This window comes from Acanthaster planci, unplaced genomic scaffold, assembly GCF_054643075.1.
Source record: "Acanthaster planci isolate LZ-2023a unplaced genomic scaffold, COTS_SCS Contig11, whole genome shotgun sequence".
Taxonomy (NCBI): Eukaryota; Metazoa; Echinodermata; class Asteroidea; order Valvatida; family Acanthasteridae; genus Acanthaster; species Acanthaster planci.
Window position 1 is genome coordinate 1207 of NW_028257635.1, and position 17766 is coordinate 18972.

The following is a 17766-nucleotide window of genomic DNA, read 5'->3' on the forward strand; positions in this document are numbered from 1 at the left end:
AAACAAAGGTTATGTCATGAGTGGTTAAAATTGCAGTATTGGGGCGACAATGGTGTTTTTGTGAAAATTGCAATAAATTCAAGTGCTGTTTCCGTAAAATTTTCAGGAGTAAATGGTAGATACATTTATGGGACATTGATTTTGTCCAATCGAAATTTAACGTTAGACAAAAAATGAAATAAGTAATTTTCAGAATCTGTACACAAGGGAATAGACACCATTCAAATGCAATAGCGCCCTCACTAGATGAAATCGGGCGAACTAATTACATCATGCTTAACACGCTGATCATTTTTTTTGGCCTTAAATTTCATAGAGCCTGTAGTAGTCCCATCATGTTACTGTATAAGTTGTTGGCCGCCCTCTGTAGTTGAAATAAAAACACGCCAGAGAGTGCCCCTTGTAAAATGGCCGCCATTGTAGTGTGACTCTTTGCCTGGTAAGATTACCAGGCTGAAATTGGCACGAAATTTGGGCCGGATTTTCGGCTGGCCTGATTTTAGGCTGGACGCTATTTTTACGGCGGCAAGCATCCCTTCACGTATCCAGCTGGAAATTCTACGGAGGCCGATCACGGCATAGCACAAAAGAGTCCATGAACGTCCACAAACAAATTACAGACAAAAAGCAATGTTTAAATAGATCCTTTGCTGCAATGTATCTTAGCTATGAAACAACATGAATAACTGAGACATTTTTTTCACCAACAGGAAACACAGACGGAATGTGTACGAAAAAACACAAAGCCTTCATGCAAAATGGATGAGGGCACTAGTACAGACAATGATGCCCACCAAATAATGCTTTCGCGATTTCTCTTCTATAAAGGAAATGGAGGCATATGAACTCGGCAAGTTCTAAAGAAGTATGGAATGTAATGGCAGAAATATAAAAGAGTGCCGGAACTTATTTAGAAAGTGTCAAATGCGAAAAAGCAAAAATCAAAATCGCTCTATAATATTGATTTCAGGAGTCAGCGCACCCGCTTAGGAACAAAGACACAGAAAATAGGTTTCTAGGCTGACGTCCGTTTTCAAACGATTATGTACCATCCTAGATTTCAAAAAAGTGTGATTTTCTCTTCAGGTATGGGTAGGAGAGACCCTTGGGCACATTTAATTAGCGCCCCGAATGATTCGGCCCTCAGGCTGTCTCGGCCCAATTGATTTCAGGAGTCTACGCACCCGACTAGGAACAAAGACGGGGGGAAAGGGTTTCTAGGCTGATGTCCGTTTTCAAACGATTTTGTACCATCCTAGATCTCAAAAAAGTGTGATTTTCTCTTGAGGAATGTGTAGGGGGACCCTTGGGCAGACTTAATTAGCGCCCCGAATGATTCGGCTGACAGACTGTCTCAGCCCAATTGATTTCAGGAGTCTACGCACCCAATTAGGAACAAAGACGGGGAAAATCGGTTTCTGGGCTGATGTCCGTTTTCAAACGATTTTGTACCACCCTAGATTTCAAAAAAGTGTGATTTTCTCTTGAGGAATGTGTAGGGGGACCCTTGGGCAGACTTAATTAGCGCCCCGAATGATTCGGCTGACAGGCTGTCTCAGCCCAATTGATTTCAGGAGTCTACGCACCCGATTAGGAACAAAGACAGGGAAAATCGGTTTTGTGGGCTGATGTCCGTTTTCAAACGATTTTGTACCACCCTAGATTTCAAAAAAGTGTGATTTTCTCTTCAGGAATGTGTAGGAGGGACCCTTGGGCAGACTTAATTAGCGCCCCGAATGATTCGGCTGACAGGCTGTCTCAGCCCAATTGATTTCAGGAGTCTACGCACCCGATTAGGAACAAAGACGGGGGGAAAGGGTTTCTAGGCTGATGTCCGTTTTCAAACGATTTTGTACCATCCTAGATCTCAAAAAAGTGTGATTTTCTCTTGAGGAATGTGTATGGGGGACCCTTGGGCAGACTTAATTAGCGCCCCGAATGATTCGGCTGACAGGCTGTCTCAGCCCAATTGATTTCAGGAGTCTACGCACCCGATTAGGAACAAAGACGGGGAAAATCGGTTTCTGGGCTGATGTCCGTTTTCAAACGATTTTGTACCACCCTAGATTTCAAAAAAGTGTGATTTTCTCTTCAGGGATGGGTAGGAGAGACCCTTGGGCACATTTAATTAGCGCCCCGAATGATTTGGCCCTCAGGCTGTCTCGGCCCAATTGATTTCAGGAGTCTACGCACCCGACTAGGAACAAAGACGGGGGGAAAGGGTTTCTAGGCTGATGTCCGTTTTCAAACGATTTTGTACCATCCTAGATCTCAAAAAAGTGTGATTTTCTCTTGAGGAATGTGTAGGGGGACCCTTGGGCAGACTTAATTAGCGCCCCGAATGATTCGGCTGACAGGCTGTCTCAGCCCAATTGATTTCAGGAGTCTACGCACCCGATTAGGAACAAAGACAGGGAAAATCGGTTTTGTGGGCTGATGTCCGTTTTCAAACGATTTTGTACCATCCTAGATTTCAAAAAAGTGTGATTTTCTCTTCAGGAATGTGTAGGAGGGACCCTTGGGCAGACTTAATTAGCGCCCCGAATGATTCGGCTGACAGGCTGTCTCAGCCCAATTGATTTCAGGAGTCTACGCACCCGATTAGGAACAAAGACGGGGAAAATCGGTTTCTGGGCTGATGTCCGTTTTCAAACGATTTTGTACCACCCTAGATTTCAAAAAAATCAGCTGATTTGTATCAACAGTATCTGACACGTCGTTGCGCCAGCACGCAAATAACAGTATGGTTTTTGTCAGTTTAAATTCAACGGGGTTGATAGGGAGGAAGGACTTGTGTATGATCTTCCCAGAAAGTTGTGCATTTTTGTATGTGAGTGGGAAGACAACAGCTGTCCAGTCTCCTTCAATGCAACGACTGCCTGTTGGTAATGTCTGTCAACACGGAATTCGCCCGCCACCCTGTACTCTGGTGTTTGTGGTAGATCGGAAGTTTAGCTGCCACTCGGCGACGCAAGGGCTTGTTTGTTTATATTGGAGTGTCTGCTTGGAATTCTGTTGATTGATTACTGATGACTCGTGTTTGCAAGGTATAATGTCGCGTTTAGGGGTTAAGTGAAGTGGACATTGTTCGCCATCATGATTTTTTGTTGATATTAGAAGTTTTCTATGTGGCTAAGTAAATAACAAGGGATATACCGGTCTGTTCCTTTTGCGAGCAAACTTCTAAGAATGATCAGTTATGATTATTGTGTCGAACCGTCCTAATTATTACAGCAAGCTTGCTGCAATGAATAAGATTTAAACAGGAGAACGCATGTTTTTCAGCAACATCAAAAGGGCCTGTGGCTAATGTGTTTTAATATGTATATGAAATAGTGGGGGGCAACAACATGGACCGAAAAATTTATAACTTTACGTCTTCATGCACTGTTGGAGGTACCAAGGGGGAAGAAAAGTGTATAGGTGAGTTTCATAAAATTTGAAGATTCAGTTGTCATGACTTACAAATCAACAGCGGTCTCCTCCGAGGCCACGATAAAAGATAGGTAACACATGTCAACACAGCTGGCCCATTAGCTTGGTGTTTCCCACCCCAGCACAGTACAGGTTGGCGGGCAAATAACGTGTTGACAGACATTACCAATAGGCAGTCGTTGCATTGAATGAGACTGGACAGCTGTTGTCTTCCTACTCACATACAAAAATGCACAACTTTCAGCCTAGAAACATATTTTCTCTGTCTTTGCTCCTTATCGGGTGCGTTGACTCCTGAAATCAATTGGGCTGAGACAACCTGTGAGCCGAATCATTCGGGGCGCTAATTAAGTCTGCCCGGGGGTCCCTCCTACACATTCCTGCCGAGGAATTTCCCTTGAATGGGGCAATGCACCCCAATGCTATAGAGCGATTTCGATTTTGGCGTATTCGTGTTTCACACTTTCTAAATAGTTTCCGGCACTCTTTTATATTTCTGCTATTACATTCCATGCTTCTTTAGAAAGTGCCGAGTTCATGTTCTTCCAACTTCCTTAATAGAAGAGAAATTGACAGTATACAAATTTCGAACCCGTTCGCGAAAACATTATTTTGGGGCCATCATTGTATCTACTAGCGCCCTCATCCATATTGCATGAAGGCTAATTGTTTATTCATACACATTCCGTCTGTATTTCCTGTTAGAGAACAAAATTCTCAGTTGTTCACGTTGTTTCATAGCTAAGATACATTCTGGAGAAGGATTTATTTGAACATTACTTTTTGTCTGTAATATGTTTGTGGACGTTTATGTACTCTTTCTGCTATGCCGTGATCGGCCTGCGTAGAAATTTAGTCGGTTATGTGACGGGTTGCTTGCAGCCGTAAAAATAGCGTCCAGCCGGAAATCAGGCCAGGCCCACCAGGCTGAAATTGGCACGAAATTCGGGCCAGATTTTCGGCTGGCCTGATTTTAGGCTGGACGCTATTTTTACGGCGGCAAGCATCCCTTCACGTATCCAGCTGGAAATTCTACGGAGGCCGATCACGGCATAGCACAAAAGAGTCCATGAACGTCCACAAACAAATTACAGACAAAAAGCAATGTTTAAATAGATCCTTTGCTGCAATGTATCTTAGCTATGAAACAACGTGAATAACTGAGACATTTTTTCACCAACAGGAAACACAGACGGAATGTGTACGAAAAAACACAAAGCCTTCATGCAAAATGGATGAGGGCACTAGTACAGACAATGATGCCCACCAAATAATGCTTTCGCGATTTCTCTTCTATAAAGGAAAATGGAGGCATATGAACTCGGCAAGTTCTAAAGAAGTATGGAATGTAATGGCAGAAATATAAAAGAGTGCAGGAACTTATTTAGAAAGTGTCAAATGCGAACAAGCAAAAATCAAAATCGCTCTATAATATTGATTTCAGGAGTCAGCGCACCCGCTTAGGAACAAAGACACAGAAAATAGGTTTCTAGGCTGACGTCCGTTTTCAAACGATTATGTACCATCCTAGATTTCAAAAAAGTGTGATTTTCTGTAGAGGGATGTCTATGGGGGACCCTTGGGCAGACTTAATTAGTGCCCCGAATGATTCGGCTGACAGGCTGTCTCAGCCCAATTGATTTCAGGAGTCTACGCACCCGATTAGGAACAAAGACGGGGAAAATCGGTTTCTGGGCTGATGTCCGTTTTCAAACGATTTTGTACCACCCTAGATTTCAAAAAAGTGTGATTTTCTCTTCAGGGATGGGTAGGAAGGACCCTTGGGCACATTTAATTAGCGCCCCGAATGATTCGGCTGACAGGCTGTCTCGGCCCAATTGATTTCAGGAGTCTACGCACCCGACTAGGAACAAAGACGGGGGGAAAGGGTTTCTAGGCTGATGTCCGTTTTCAAACGATTTTGTACCATCCTAGATCTCAAAAAAGTGTGATTTTCTCTTGAGGAATGTGTAGGGGGACCCTTGGGCAGACTTAATTAGCGCCCCGAATGATTCGGCTGACAGGCTGTCTCAGCCCAATTGATTTCAGGAGTCTACGCACCCAATTAGGAACAAAGACGGGGAAAATCGGTTTCTGGGCTGATGTCCGTTTTCAAACGATTTTGTACCACCCTAGATTTCAAAAAAGTGTGATTTTTCTCTTCAGGAATGTGTAGGAGGGACCCTTGGGCAGACTTAATTAGCGCCCCGAATGATTCGGCTGACAGGCTGTCTCGGCCCAATTGATTTCAGGAGTCTACGCACCCGACTAGGAACAAAGACGGGGGGAAAGGGTTTCTAGGCTGATGTCCGTTTTCAAACGATTTTGTACCATCCTAGATCTCAAAAAAGTGTGATTTTCTCTTGAGGAATGTGTAGGGGGCACCCCTGGGCACACTTAATTAGCGCACCGAATGATTCGACCCACAGGCTTTCCCAGCCCAATTGATTTCAGGAGTCAACGCACCTGATTAGGAACAAAGACGGGGAAAATCGGTTTCTGGGCTGATGTCCGTTTTCAAACGATTTTGTACCATCCTAGATTTCAAAAAAGTGTGATTTTCTCTACAGGAATGTGTAGGGGGGACCCCTGGGCACACTTAATTAGCTCCCCGAAGGATTCGGCCCACAGGCTTTCTCAGCCCAATTGATTTCAGGAGTCAATGCACCCGATTAGGAACAAAGACGGGGAAAATCGGTTTCTGGGCTGATGTCCGTTTTCAAACGATTTTGTACCACCCTAGATTTCAAAAAAATCAGCTGATTTGTATCAACAGTATCTGACACGTCGTTGCGCCAGCACGCAAATAACAGTATGGTTTTTGTCAGTTTAAATTCAACGGGGTTGATAGGGAGGAAGGACTTGTGTATGATCTTCCCAGAAAGTTGTGCATTTTTGTATGTGAGTGGGAAGACAATAGCTGTCCAGTCTCCTTCAATGCAACGACTGCCTGTTGGTAATGTCTGTCAACACGGAATTCGCCCGCCACCCTGTACTCTGGTGTTTGTGGTAGATCGGAAGTTTAGCTGCCACTCGGCGACGCAAGGGCTTGTTTGTTTATATTGGAGTGTCTGCTTGGAATTCTGTTGATTGATTACTGATGACTCGTGTTTGCAAGGTATAATGTCGCGTTTAGGGGTTAAGTGAAGTGGACATTGTTCGCCATCATGATTTTTTGTTGATATTAGAAGTTTTCTATGTGGCTAAGTAAATAACAAGGGATATACCGGTCTGTTGCTTTTGCGAGCAAACTTCTAACAATGATCAGTTATGATTATTGTGTCGAACCGTCCTAATTATTACAGCAAGCTTGCTGCAATGAATAAGATTTAAACAGGAGAACGCATGTTTTTCAGCAACATCAAAAGGGCCTGTGGCTAATGTGTTTTAATATGTATATGAAATAGTGGGGGGCAACAACATGGACCGAAAAATTTATAACTTTATGTCTTCATGCACTGTTGGAGGTACCAAGGGGGAAGAAAAGTGTATAGGTGAGTTTCATAAAATTTGAAGATTCAGTTGTCATGACTTACAAATCAACAGCGGTCTCCTCCGAGGCCACGATAAAAGATAGGTAACACATGTCAACACAGCTGGCCCATTAGCTTGGTGTTTCCCACCCCAGCACAGTACAGGTTGGCGGGCGAATAACGTGTTGACAGACATTACCAATAGGCAGTCGTTGCATTGAATGAGACTGGACAGTTGTCTTCCTACTCACATACAAAAATGCACAACTTTCAGCCTAGAAACATATTTTCTCTGTCTTTGCTCCTTATCGGGTGCGCTGACTCCTGAAATCAATTGGGCTGAGACAACCTGTGAGCCGAATCATTCGGGGCGCTAATTAAGTCTGCCCGGGGGTCCCTCCTACACATTCCTGCCGAGGAATTTCCCTTGAATGGGGCAATGCACCCCAATGCTATAGAGCGATTTCGATTTTGGCGTATTCGTGTTTCACACTTTCTAAATAGTTTCCGGCACTCTTTTATATTTCTGCTATTACATTCCATGCTTCTTTAGAAAGTGCCCAGTTCATGTTCTTCCAACTTCCTTAATAGAAGAGAAATTGACAGTATACAAATTTCGAACCCGTTCGCGAAAACATTATTTTGGGGCCATCATTGTATCTACTAGCGCCCTCATCCATATTGCATGAAGGCTAATTGTTTATTCATACACATTCCGTCGGTATTTCCTGTTAGAGAACAAAATTCTCAGTTGTTCACGTTGTTTCATAGCTAAGATACATTCTGGAGAAGGATTTATTTGAACATTACTTTTTGTCTGTAATATGTTTGTGGACGTTTATGTACTCTTTCTGCTATGCCGTGATCGGCCTCCGTAGAAATTTAGTCGGTTATGTGACGGGTTGCTTGCAGCCGTAAAAATAGCGTCCAGCCGGAAATCAGGCCAGGCGAAAATCCGGCCCGAACTTCGTGCCAATTTCAGCCTGGGTTGCAAGATGTACCTACTTCAGAAAGATATGACAAATTCTGGCGACGAGGATGGGCTATCCTAACCTGTAGGTACCCGAGTCTAAACTTAGTTACTACCAACAATGTTGTATACTCCATCTGGAAGGATGGCAGCAATAATCGGAAAAGTGGACGAGTTCGATGAAGGAAAGGAGACCTTCAGGCTTCACGTTTTACTTAGAGCGGGTGGAACAGTTCTTCATCGCTAATGACATCAGAGACGCAAACGCAGTGAGTGTTTTTCTGACCATTATTGGACCGAAATCATACTCGTTTTTGAAGTCCATGGTGTCACCAGACAAAGTGAGTGATAAATCACTGGATGAACTGAAAAACTTGCTGAAAGATCTCTACTCGTCACAACCGCTGACAATTGCAGAGCACTTCAAATTCCACAAGAAAGACCAGAAACCAGGGGAATCTGTGAATCAGTATGTAGTCGAACTGAAACGCCTGGCAACTACTGTAAGGGAAAGAATTCCATATACGAAGTTCACTTTTTTATTCTTTCCCTTATAAGTTTGGGAATTTCCCGAAAGATGTCCTTCGCGATAGATTAGTGTGTGGGCTAATCAACACTACCAAAAGAAGCTACTGACGGAGAAAGAACTGTTTTAAAAAGGCACTGCAACTTGCGATTGCATTTGAAATGGCAAACAAGCAAGCCCAGGAGCTGCAACCCAAAGCCAATCTGGAAGTCAAAAAGGTGACTACTTCAAAACCCAAACTGAGCTTCAGTCATCAGAAGAAGTCGGCAACCACTGGAAGTCATGCAAGTCGTGGTTCAAAATTAATGCTGAACCAGGATAGTGGGAACTGCTACCGATGCTTGGGTCAACACTCCCCAAGAGAATGCCCCTTCAAGCAGGCAACTTGTTATTGCTGCAAAAAAGTGAGTCATATCTCAAAGGCATACAGAAAAAACGGTATCTTTAAGGAGGGTAAACCACCAAACCTTTGAAGCGCCTAGCCACCAACACCAACAGTGATGAATCAGATTATCTGGTTTATACCAGCAGTTCTGTCAGCTCACCTGCTAATGGGATCACTACCACCGTTGATCTGGCAGGATCACCAATTAAGATGGAGCTGGACACTGGTGCAGCAGTATCCATCATATCTGAGGAAACCTACCACCAACAGCTTGAGAGCTGGCCACTGGAGCCATCAACAGTAAAACTGAAATCCTATGGAGGAGAACCCATCGCAGTACGGGGGAAGCTGATGGCACCAGTAACTTACGAGCGTCAGACACACAAACTGCCACTGTATGTTGTCGAGGGAGACAAACCAGCCTTGTTGGGTCGCAACTGGTTGGACAAATCAGGGTAAACTGGCCAAAAATCTTCAGAGTGCAGGACAAGGACTACCCACGTGTCAGTCCAGCCAAGGACATGGCAGGACTGAAAGAACAGTACAAAACGGTATTTAGTGATAAGGGAGGCCCAATCACTGATTTCAATGCGCATATCCACATGGTTGAAAATGTTAAACCAGTGTTTTGTAAAGCACGTCCTGTACCATATGCTCTGAAGGAAAAGCTTGAAAAAGAACTTTAAAAGCTGCAAGATTAAGGCATAATCAGTAAGGTTGAACGCAGCGAATGGGTTTGTCTATTGTGCCAGTTCCGAAACCTAATGGTAGTTTGCGATTGTGTTGTGATTATAAGGCGTCAATCAATAAGTTGTTAGATGATACACAATATCCCTTGCCAAACGCAGAGGACATGTTCGCGACACTTGAAGGGGCAAAGATTTTCACAAAGATTGACCTCACACAAGCTTACCTGCAACTCGATTTGGATGAAGAATCCAAAAAGTTCTTGACCATAAACACTCACCTGGGACTATTTCAGTTCAATAGGTTACCGTTTGGTGTATCTTCGGCACCCGGGATATTTCAGGGAGTGATGGATCAGATATTGCAGGGGATAGAGGCAGTTGTCTGCTATCTAGACGATATCCTTATCGCGGCCCCATCTGAACAGAGGCATAGTGAAATTTTATGTGAGGTCTTCAAGCATTTGGAGAGATGTAATGTGCGAGTAAAACGCCAAAAGTGTGAATGGCATAAACCATCAGTAGAGTACCTAGGGTATGTAGTAGGTGCTGAAGGAATCCACCCAACTGTAGAGAAGTTGGATGCGATCAAGCAAGCTCCCAGTCCCACCAACATCAGTCAGCTCCGGTCCTATTTGGGACTTTTGAATTACTACGGAAAATTCATTCCAAATGTTTCGACCCTGTTGCACCCCCTAAATGAGCTCTTGTGTAAGGATGTGAAGTGGAAGTGGACTGATGCTTGCGAGACTGCATTCCAACATAGTAAAATTCAACTTATGGAAAGTACCTTGTTGGTTCATTATGATGTGAATAGAGAATTGCGCCTTGCTTGCGATGCCTCCCCATATGGGGTTGGTGCAGTGATTTCTCATGTAATGGCAGACGGTAAAGAAAGGCCCAATTGCATCCACATTGCGCATTCTATCACCAAGTGAGAAAAACTATGCACAAATTGAGCGTGAAGCACTGGCTCTGATTTTTGGGGTCAAAAAGTTCCTCACATACATGTACCTGATTGGTAGGAAGTTCAAGTTGGTTACAGACCACAAGCCTCTGACAGCCATATTCAATCCACAGGCCTCAATGTCCACCTTGGCCGCAGCGCGAATGCAAAGATGGGCTATCATATTGTCTGCATACACTTGAGTATTGAGTATAGACATTCAGTAGACCATAGTAATGCTGATGCATTATCTAGATTACCGAGGCAGGTAGACCACTCAGATGTGCAGGAGGTCAAATATTTTTCATATTTAGAGGAGTTGCCGATTACATCCGATGATATCAGTAGAGCCACTAGAATAGACCCAGAGTTATCCAAAGTGTATGACTTTGTAGCAAATGGTTGGCCAAGTTTTGTTCCAGATGAGCAGATGAAACCATATTTCAGGTGTAGAACTGAATTAACCATTGACCAAGGCTGTATTTTGTGGGGAATTAGAGTAGTTATTCCAATGAAGTACAGAGACAAACTCTAAACGACCTCCATAACCAACACATGGGTATGTGTAGCATGAAAGGCTTAGCACGCAGTTATCTGTGGTGGCCAGGTTTAGATAAGGACATCGAAAACCTTGTAAATGCGTGTACGACATGCTTGTCAGTCCGAAATACTCCCCCAACCACTCCACTCAAAACACGGGAGTGGCCCACCCAGCTTTGGCAACGGGTGCATATTGATTTTGCTGAGCAAAAAGGTCAGCAGTTTTTTATTTTGATTGATAGTCACTCTAAGTGGGTAGAGGTTTTCTCAATGAAAACTATCACCACTGCAAAAATCTTGGATGTCTTGAGGAGGTTATTTACCTCATATGGACTTCCAGAGGAAATTGTGTCAGATAATGGGCCACAATTCACTTCTGCAGAATTCAAGGAGTGTATGGAAAGAAACTCGAGTGGCACCATACCATCCTGCTTCAAATGGAGCAGCAGAGCGGACTGTACAGATTGTCAAGAGGGCACTGATCAAACAAATGTTGGATCCAAATCCAAAAAAGCAACATCTCTCTTCATACGTATTGATGCCCATCAACCATACACAGACTTCATACGCATTGATGCCCATACACAGGCTTCATACGCATTGATGCTCCTCAACCATACACAGACTTCATACGCATTGACGCCCATACACAGGCTTCATACGCATTGATGCTCCTCAACCATACACAGACTTCATACGCATTGATGCCCATACACAGGCTTCATACGCATTGATGCTCCTCAACCATGCACAGGCTTGGCACATAGATTTTTTTATATAACAAAGGTGAAGTAAGATCAAGATTCATTTTATTTTACTAATTGGTTTGTGTCATTTTATTAATTTGCAGATTATGTACAAGAAGAGATGCCATCATTAGAGAAAAGTGATCTTTACTTTCAGCTCTTATTGGAGACAAATTGCATCTCACCATGTGATGAACTTTTCACGCTGTTTGTATTGAATGACTTTGATTGCGAGAATTTTCAAATGAAGGTAAATGTTCAATTTTTCCTGTTTAGGGTTTATTTTTTATTTATTTTTTTTCTTATGACATGCATATTACCAATTCAGAGGCGCAGAACTTCATAATTCTTTCTTTTTTGTAGATAATGCATTTTACACAAAAATCTACATGTACATTGTTGGAAGCCCCATAACACAGCCGCCCCCATTATACATGTGGTATCATTTTTGGTATTAAGTGAGATAAACCCTTTATAATTGAAATGAATCCAGATATTTTTTAACATAGCTTTTCTATATCAAATTGGCACAAGTCATTGCATATTGATTTGAGTCTTCCTAAGCCAACAACTCTGAATAACCTAGGATTTCTTGACATAATTTGAGTCTTTCTCATTTCAAAAAGATTTTGGAAGGCAAGTTTTTTGGTTTTTTTTGTGAATGCCAGCCGAAATTATTCAAATGTTTTCGTAATCTCCCTAAATTTAAGTTGACTTGACTTTTCCAAAAAAGGCTCATTTGGTTTTGGTTTTCCCACATCTGCTTTACAGACCAATAATTTTTTATTGATAAGAAGAAAAGCAATGTCCATGAAGAGATGTTTGTGTCACTGATGAGCGTGTGCCATTTATCAGTATCTTTTTGTTTGGTTAAAAGTGTATAAAGTCATTTATTTTTGCCCATTTTGTTTACATTTTCCTGCAGATGTGTTTCCCCAGGGAAGGATTTCCCCGAATGTTTACACATTATGGGCCTAAAGTGGATTTTGGTTGACTTTGATAATCGGGCCACAATCACTGCTGCTTCTCATGGCCAAGGTACATGTACAAACATGAATGCTGTTTACGACTTTTCTTGTTAGCAATTTAACATGCATATTTGCAGCATTTTGTGAGCATGGTACATGTTCTTACCTAATCTCCTGGTATCCTTACTTCATAAAAAAATGATCCATTGCTGGTCATTGTACTTTTAATTTTTGACTGATGCTTCATGTATTCTGCTAAAGGACTGCAGTGCTAGGCGGCTAGCAAGTTTCCTATTCAGTGCTGAATTTGTTAACAGCCTGCAGCTGTATCTAAACAAATGCAAGATGTGTCAAATGGGATCATAGTATGTAGACATGAATGTGTCATTAATGACCTTGGAGACAGTGCCACCATTACTTTCTGTTCTTGAAACAATTTTTATTAAACATTTTTTAATTGCTCTTGCATGTTTCCTTAATCAGATTTGATATCAGAGAAAAAGATTCAGTCAGTGAATTGGACATTTTTCTTAAGTGTACTGTTTGATAAATTTGGAAAACGTTCAGGACTTTTCATCATTGGGATGACCCATAATGCCCTGATAACCCCACCCAAAAGAAAAAAGTGTTCATGCACTTGTGAGTTATCGCATGCTGTTACTGTTGCGGGTATTGAATTAGGTTGAAGTAGAGATGCATTGTTTTAAAGGTCATTTGACTTTTGATGAATCAGACTTTTCAATAAGTACAACAATTATTGTTCAGTATCATGTGCTCTTCACCAAGCTGATGTGTTTTTCCTTTTTGTGTTTTGCTGTGTTTTTTTCATTATTTTAAAATGTTACCATTTCAGGCATTTGCTACGGTTTTGAGATTATGGAGCAGTTTGAATCTCCAAATGTTCCTTTCACTCTGTTGCTACCCGTTTTTCAACCAGTGAGTCCACACTTTTTTTTTAAAGTTTAACCACAGTTCGGGAACATGGGTGACAAAAGATTTCGCTACAGTGTCGCTGTAATGAATTATCTTAGATAGGCGTTTGTGTATCTTTGCGCTCTTCTCAATGTGTGATATGTCATTTATTCAAACTTTTATTTATTCACAACAGTTGCAGTGCTTAGTGCTCTGCAAATAAAAAGGAATTATCAAACTCGACGGAATGTATTTAAGCAACATCAACAAAAAATAGAATACATATTTATCTACAGACTGTTGTAAATTTGAGGCTTTCTCTTTCGACTTACATCATATTATTGGTCAGGAATATGACCTGACCTGGACTATAAAAACACTTTTTAGCTTAAAAACAAAGATGCATTGGAATAACCCTGAGTAATACCTTTTAGCAACACAGGAATGCACTTTGTAGGTCCGTCTTGGTCTTAGAGAAATTGATTGCAGCTACCCAAAGAGAAATTCCTTGCAGGTTTTTTTCCCATGACTACTTTAGGTAGACCATCTATGTCAAAGGATAGAAGTGGTTTGGAGGGGGGGGAGATTTCAAAAAGAAAGTTGAGTTAGAGACTTATAGATTGTGCAGTGCTAATTTACATTTAATGGAATTCTCATCCAGTAAGTTTCAGAGTTTTCCAACAGCTGTTCTTATTGTAGAATATTCTTAAAATATACAAGGACTTTTTGTTTTGGGTGGGTCTGAGCTTACGTGTGATACTTCCAGTTCTGTGCTGAATTTTGAAAATAGATGTCATTCTGTAATAGTTACTCAGAGGTGTTAACGCACAACCTTTTTGCACTCTTTTTATATTGTTTCAATGTTTTTCAGCTCCTGCAATCGTTCTTTATGACAACGTTTGCCACTTGCACTCATATTGTCTTAACCGAGAACCTCGCCATTTTCGAAACACAAAGTTCCTCATCGACCGTTTGCACTGGCCTAATCATACAGGTAATTGTTGTGCTTGTCCGTAGTACAGATTACCTCGTGAAGTTTAATTTGTTAAAGTTTAGCTGTATTTGTTTTTGATTTTGTCGAATGTTCCTTGAAAATACCACTTCAACAGAACTATGAAGTGCTGTGATAATTGTGATGGTTTTATTTAGTTGTCTTGCCCGACATTAAATGTAACTTTTACTCCTCTGACATTTTTCTTTCTTTCTCATTGTGTATTTTCAGCATGTTCAAGTGGATATAGACTTGATGCTTACCCACAGTATAAGATGCTGAACAGTCAAGTTGCAGAGCAAATGAATGCAAGTCTCCAGCGTATCAAGGTGCAGATTTCATACATGAAACAGGACAACTTTCTATGGCACTGTCGATTATTGATGTGGTGGAGAAACTCAAAAAAACTGAGTCCGAAGTAAAAGAAGTTTATCTTCTGTATCAAAGTATAGTCCACCTGAAATTTGTCAATGTTGTTAACGATGGAGGGTTAAGAAAATCTGGCAAATTTAAATTGCATGCATTAGCAACAATTTCTACAGATACGATTTTTAAAGCTAAACCAGCAGACAAATGCAAACCTAATGTTTGGATTCCAAAAACTAAGTTCACTATGGAGAGGTTGCTATATGAATATTGCTCAATTTTCCTTTCCGTGGTTATACTCTTCTCTCTCATCACTTTAAGAAGAACCCGAAAGTATGTGCCATACTGCTGTAAATTGATTGCTTGAAATGGCCATGGAATGAATTTCTTTTTCAACTCGATGTTGATGCCTCTTTTTCACTACTCTTCGGTATATCCAAAATGCATGTACAGTGTATTTGAAATTCTCTTTAAGTTATGTAATATGGAAAGTGCACATTTGAGACAAGTGAGTGTTGTTGCCGAGAAGTTAATAGAAAATAATGCATATAGATGACTTGCTTAAATTTGGAGTCTCACATTTTCTCCGTCAAGCATTTCATACAAGCGGTTCCATGACGTCCAGATTTCAAACATTTTGATATTGATATACATTAAATAATATACCCGAAGACTAAAAAAAGGCGAAATGATATAAGCCAGACCTATTTCACTATAAGGACTGGAAAAATTATGGGGTTGTGGTAAGATAATTGCATTCCGGAATGATTTTTTGAGTTTGAAAGTCAAAACTAGATGAAAATTGTATGTTTACAACACCGTTCCTCAACAATTCATCTTAAAAGCCTCATCCGGTGATGTCACTGATGAAGTCACTATGCCATTCCCTGATCCCTAAAATTTATCTGCCGTCCAAGGACGACCACATGACAGGTTCACATTCATTAGCTTCATCTGGGAAAATGCTTTTTGAAATGTTTCCATTGTTGGGAGTTTAATGTAGTGTATCTTTTGATGAATTGGTCAAACAAGGCGGACAACAAGTCTGCAAAACATTTTACTGCACTACTTAACGACCTCAAAATAAAAAATCCTAATAACGTTTGTAATTGAGAAACTGAAAGACTATGAACCAATGTGGATATGTGTCAAAACCCTATTATTGTTATTGTTCAGTAAACATGTATATCGTCGAGGTCATAGTCATTTTCCACATGTACCTATTTTGCCACATACTCAAACAATGCTAGCTATTTCCGTTCTCGTATGACTTTGTTAAGGAGAATAGTTTGAGAAGGGGTATGGAGGAACAATGTTGTGTGGCTTCTGTCAGTACATGTACAACTTCACTACATGTAGGAATTTATTCAAATTGTTTGAGAACTTCCTTGTGCTTATAAATAAAATCACTGCCAACTAGTTTGCAAACCCATTTTACGTTTGCTGCTTTCGTGTTTAAATGACAGAATATACATGCTGTTCTCAGAATAATAAACACATTGTGCTTTTTAATATCCATTGTGTTATTTGTTTTCTTTGAACTGTTGCGAGTAGTCCCTTATCAACTTATGCCGGGCCAGAGATTAGAACGGTTCATATTTTGATAACTCAGTGCGTATCACAAGTTGTACGTGTATATTTCAAGTTGTAAAAATTTTTTTTTTCGGTCTTAAGACCACAAGGTTAATCACAATTATGGTGCAGTGAACAACATTAAGGTATGACCTAAAAGTGAGCTCTTTTAGTGGGCAGTACGCTTGGGATTTCCCCATTGTCACTTAGTTCAGTTTAATGTTTCTTGGGAACTCTAGATGAGAGGAGAGCGTGGTTTGCTTGTATTTAGCCTGTAGTCATGACAAACGTAAAGAGCGATTAAAAAATCAATGATTTCTTACATTGATTACGCAAACATAAAACACAAATCCCCTTCCCCATTTTGATAAAAATCGGCCAAAAAAGTTCACTTTACTACTCTCGCACCACAAGAGCCCAACTAATTGCCCAATCCACTGAATTATTCATATCGCTGCAAAAGACCTAGCAAACCGGCCAATGAGACTGTGCGTTGTCACAATTTACATTTTGCGAGACACAGCTATCCAATCGCAATATTCCTTCACGACATCATGGCTGAGTTCGGGCGGCTTGTTCCCGTATGTATATGTTCACGAATAGCTTGATTTGTTGTTCGTGGGTCGGCCGCTCGAACGCCGGGAACAAACAACCGGTTATTACATGCAACACGGCGGCGTCCATGTACGTTATTCCAGAGTTAAGGTTTGGATGGGCTGAATTCTTTTCTATATAAACAGGAACATTCATTTCTGTGTTTCGGAAAATAATTAATGTTAATTTCGCAAACTTCCCATTGTCTACATGGTCTATGGGTTTGGAAGCCATCTGTCTACATTTTGCAGCTGTTCAAAAATAAAAATCTCACGCGTTTTTCCTTGTGTTCCTGTAAAACCCTGACGAGGAGGTGGTGTGTGATCCTGTTCCGAGAAGAGTGTTCTTGAGTCGTGTTCCCGCCGTTCGAGCGCGAGAACAAGAAACCCGTGTCAAGAACAGGCCGCCCGAACTCGACCCATGATCCTTCAGATCATCTTGCGCGTGGGCGGCCGCACGGAAGTAGGCGAGTGAACTCGGACTATCGTGCCATGCAGTTAGTGTCGAAAATCGTAAGACAAACGGAAAATTATATAAAAATGTCTCTCCATGACACAATTTCTGTTGGAAAGACCACTTACATGCATGTGGGTTCCACTTGATGAATCTTCACATTCTTGCAGGTACACATAGGCCTATATGTGCATGGCGTTTAG

At 41.3% G+C, this 17766-nt stretch overlaps 1 protein-coding gene across 3 annotated transcripts; it reads left to right on the forward strand.

Annotated features, from left to right (window-relative positions):
- Positions 1–7778: 7778 nt before the first annotated feature.
- Positions 7779–16458, forward strand: LOC110990122 (uncharacterized). Of its 3 annotated transcripts, none has more exons than XR_002599760.2 (6): positions 7779–9244; positions 11812–11957; positions 12633–12745; positions 13529–13611; positions 14459–14581; positions 14810–16458. XR_002599760.2 is itself a non-coding variant. In XM_087131754.1 (6 exons), exons 3-6 carry the CDS (start codon positions 12676–12678, stop codon positions 14858–14860), a joined length of 327 nt encoding a protein of 108 aa, XP_086987880.1. In that variant the 5' UTR covers positions 7833–9340; positions 11812–11957; positions 12633–12675; the 3' UTR covers positions 14861–16458. The 3 variants fall into 3 exon arrangements, 1 of the variants encoding a protein (XP_086987880.1); XR_015423788.1 differs by having other exon boundaries at positions 7832–10010; XM_087131754.1 differs by having other exon boundaries at positions 7833–9340.
- The last annotated feature ends 1308 nt before the right edge of the window (positions 16459–17766 follow it).

What these genes read in the sequence shown, in the direction of transcription:
- LOC110990122 (XM_087131754.1), top strand. Translation starts at nt 12,676, where the DNA reads ATGGGCCTAAAGTGGATTTTGGTTGACTTTGATAATCGGGCCACAATC. An exon ending in TGCTGCTTCTCATGGCCAAG is followed by an intron (nt 12,746 to 13,528) that starts GTACATGTACAA and finishes TTACCATTTCAG; the next exon opens with GCATTTGCTACGGTTTTGAG. An exon ending in TGCTACCCGTTTTTCAACCA is followed by an intron (nt 13,612 to 14,458) that starts GTGAGTCCACAC and finishes AATGTTTTTCAG; the next exon opens with CTCCTGCAATCGTTCTTTAT.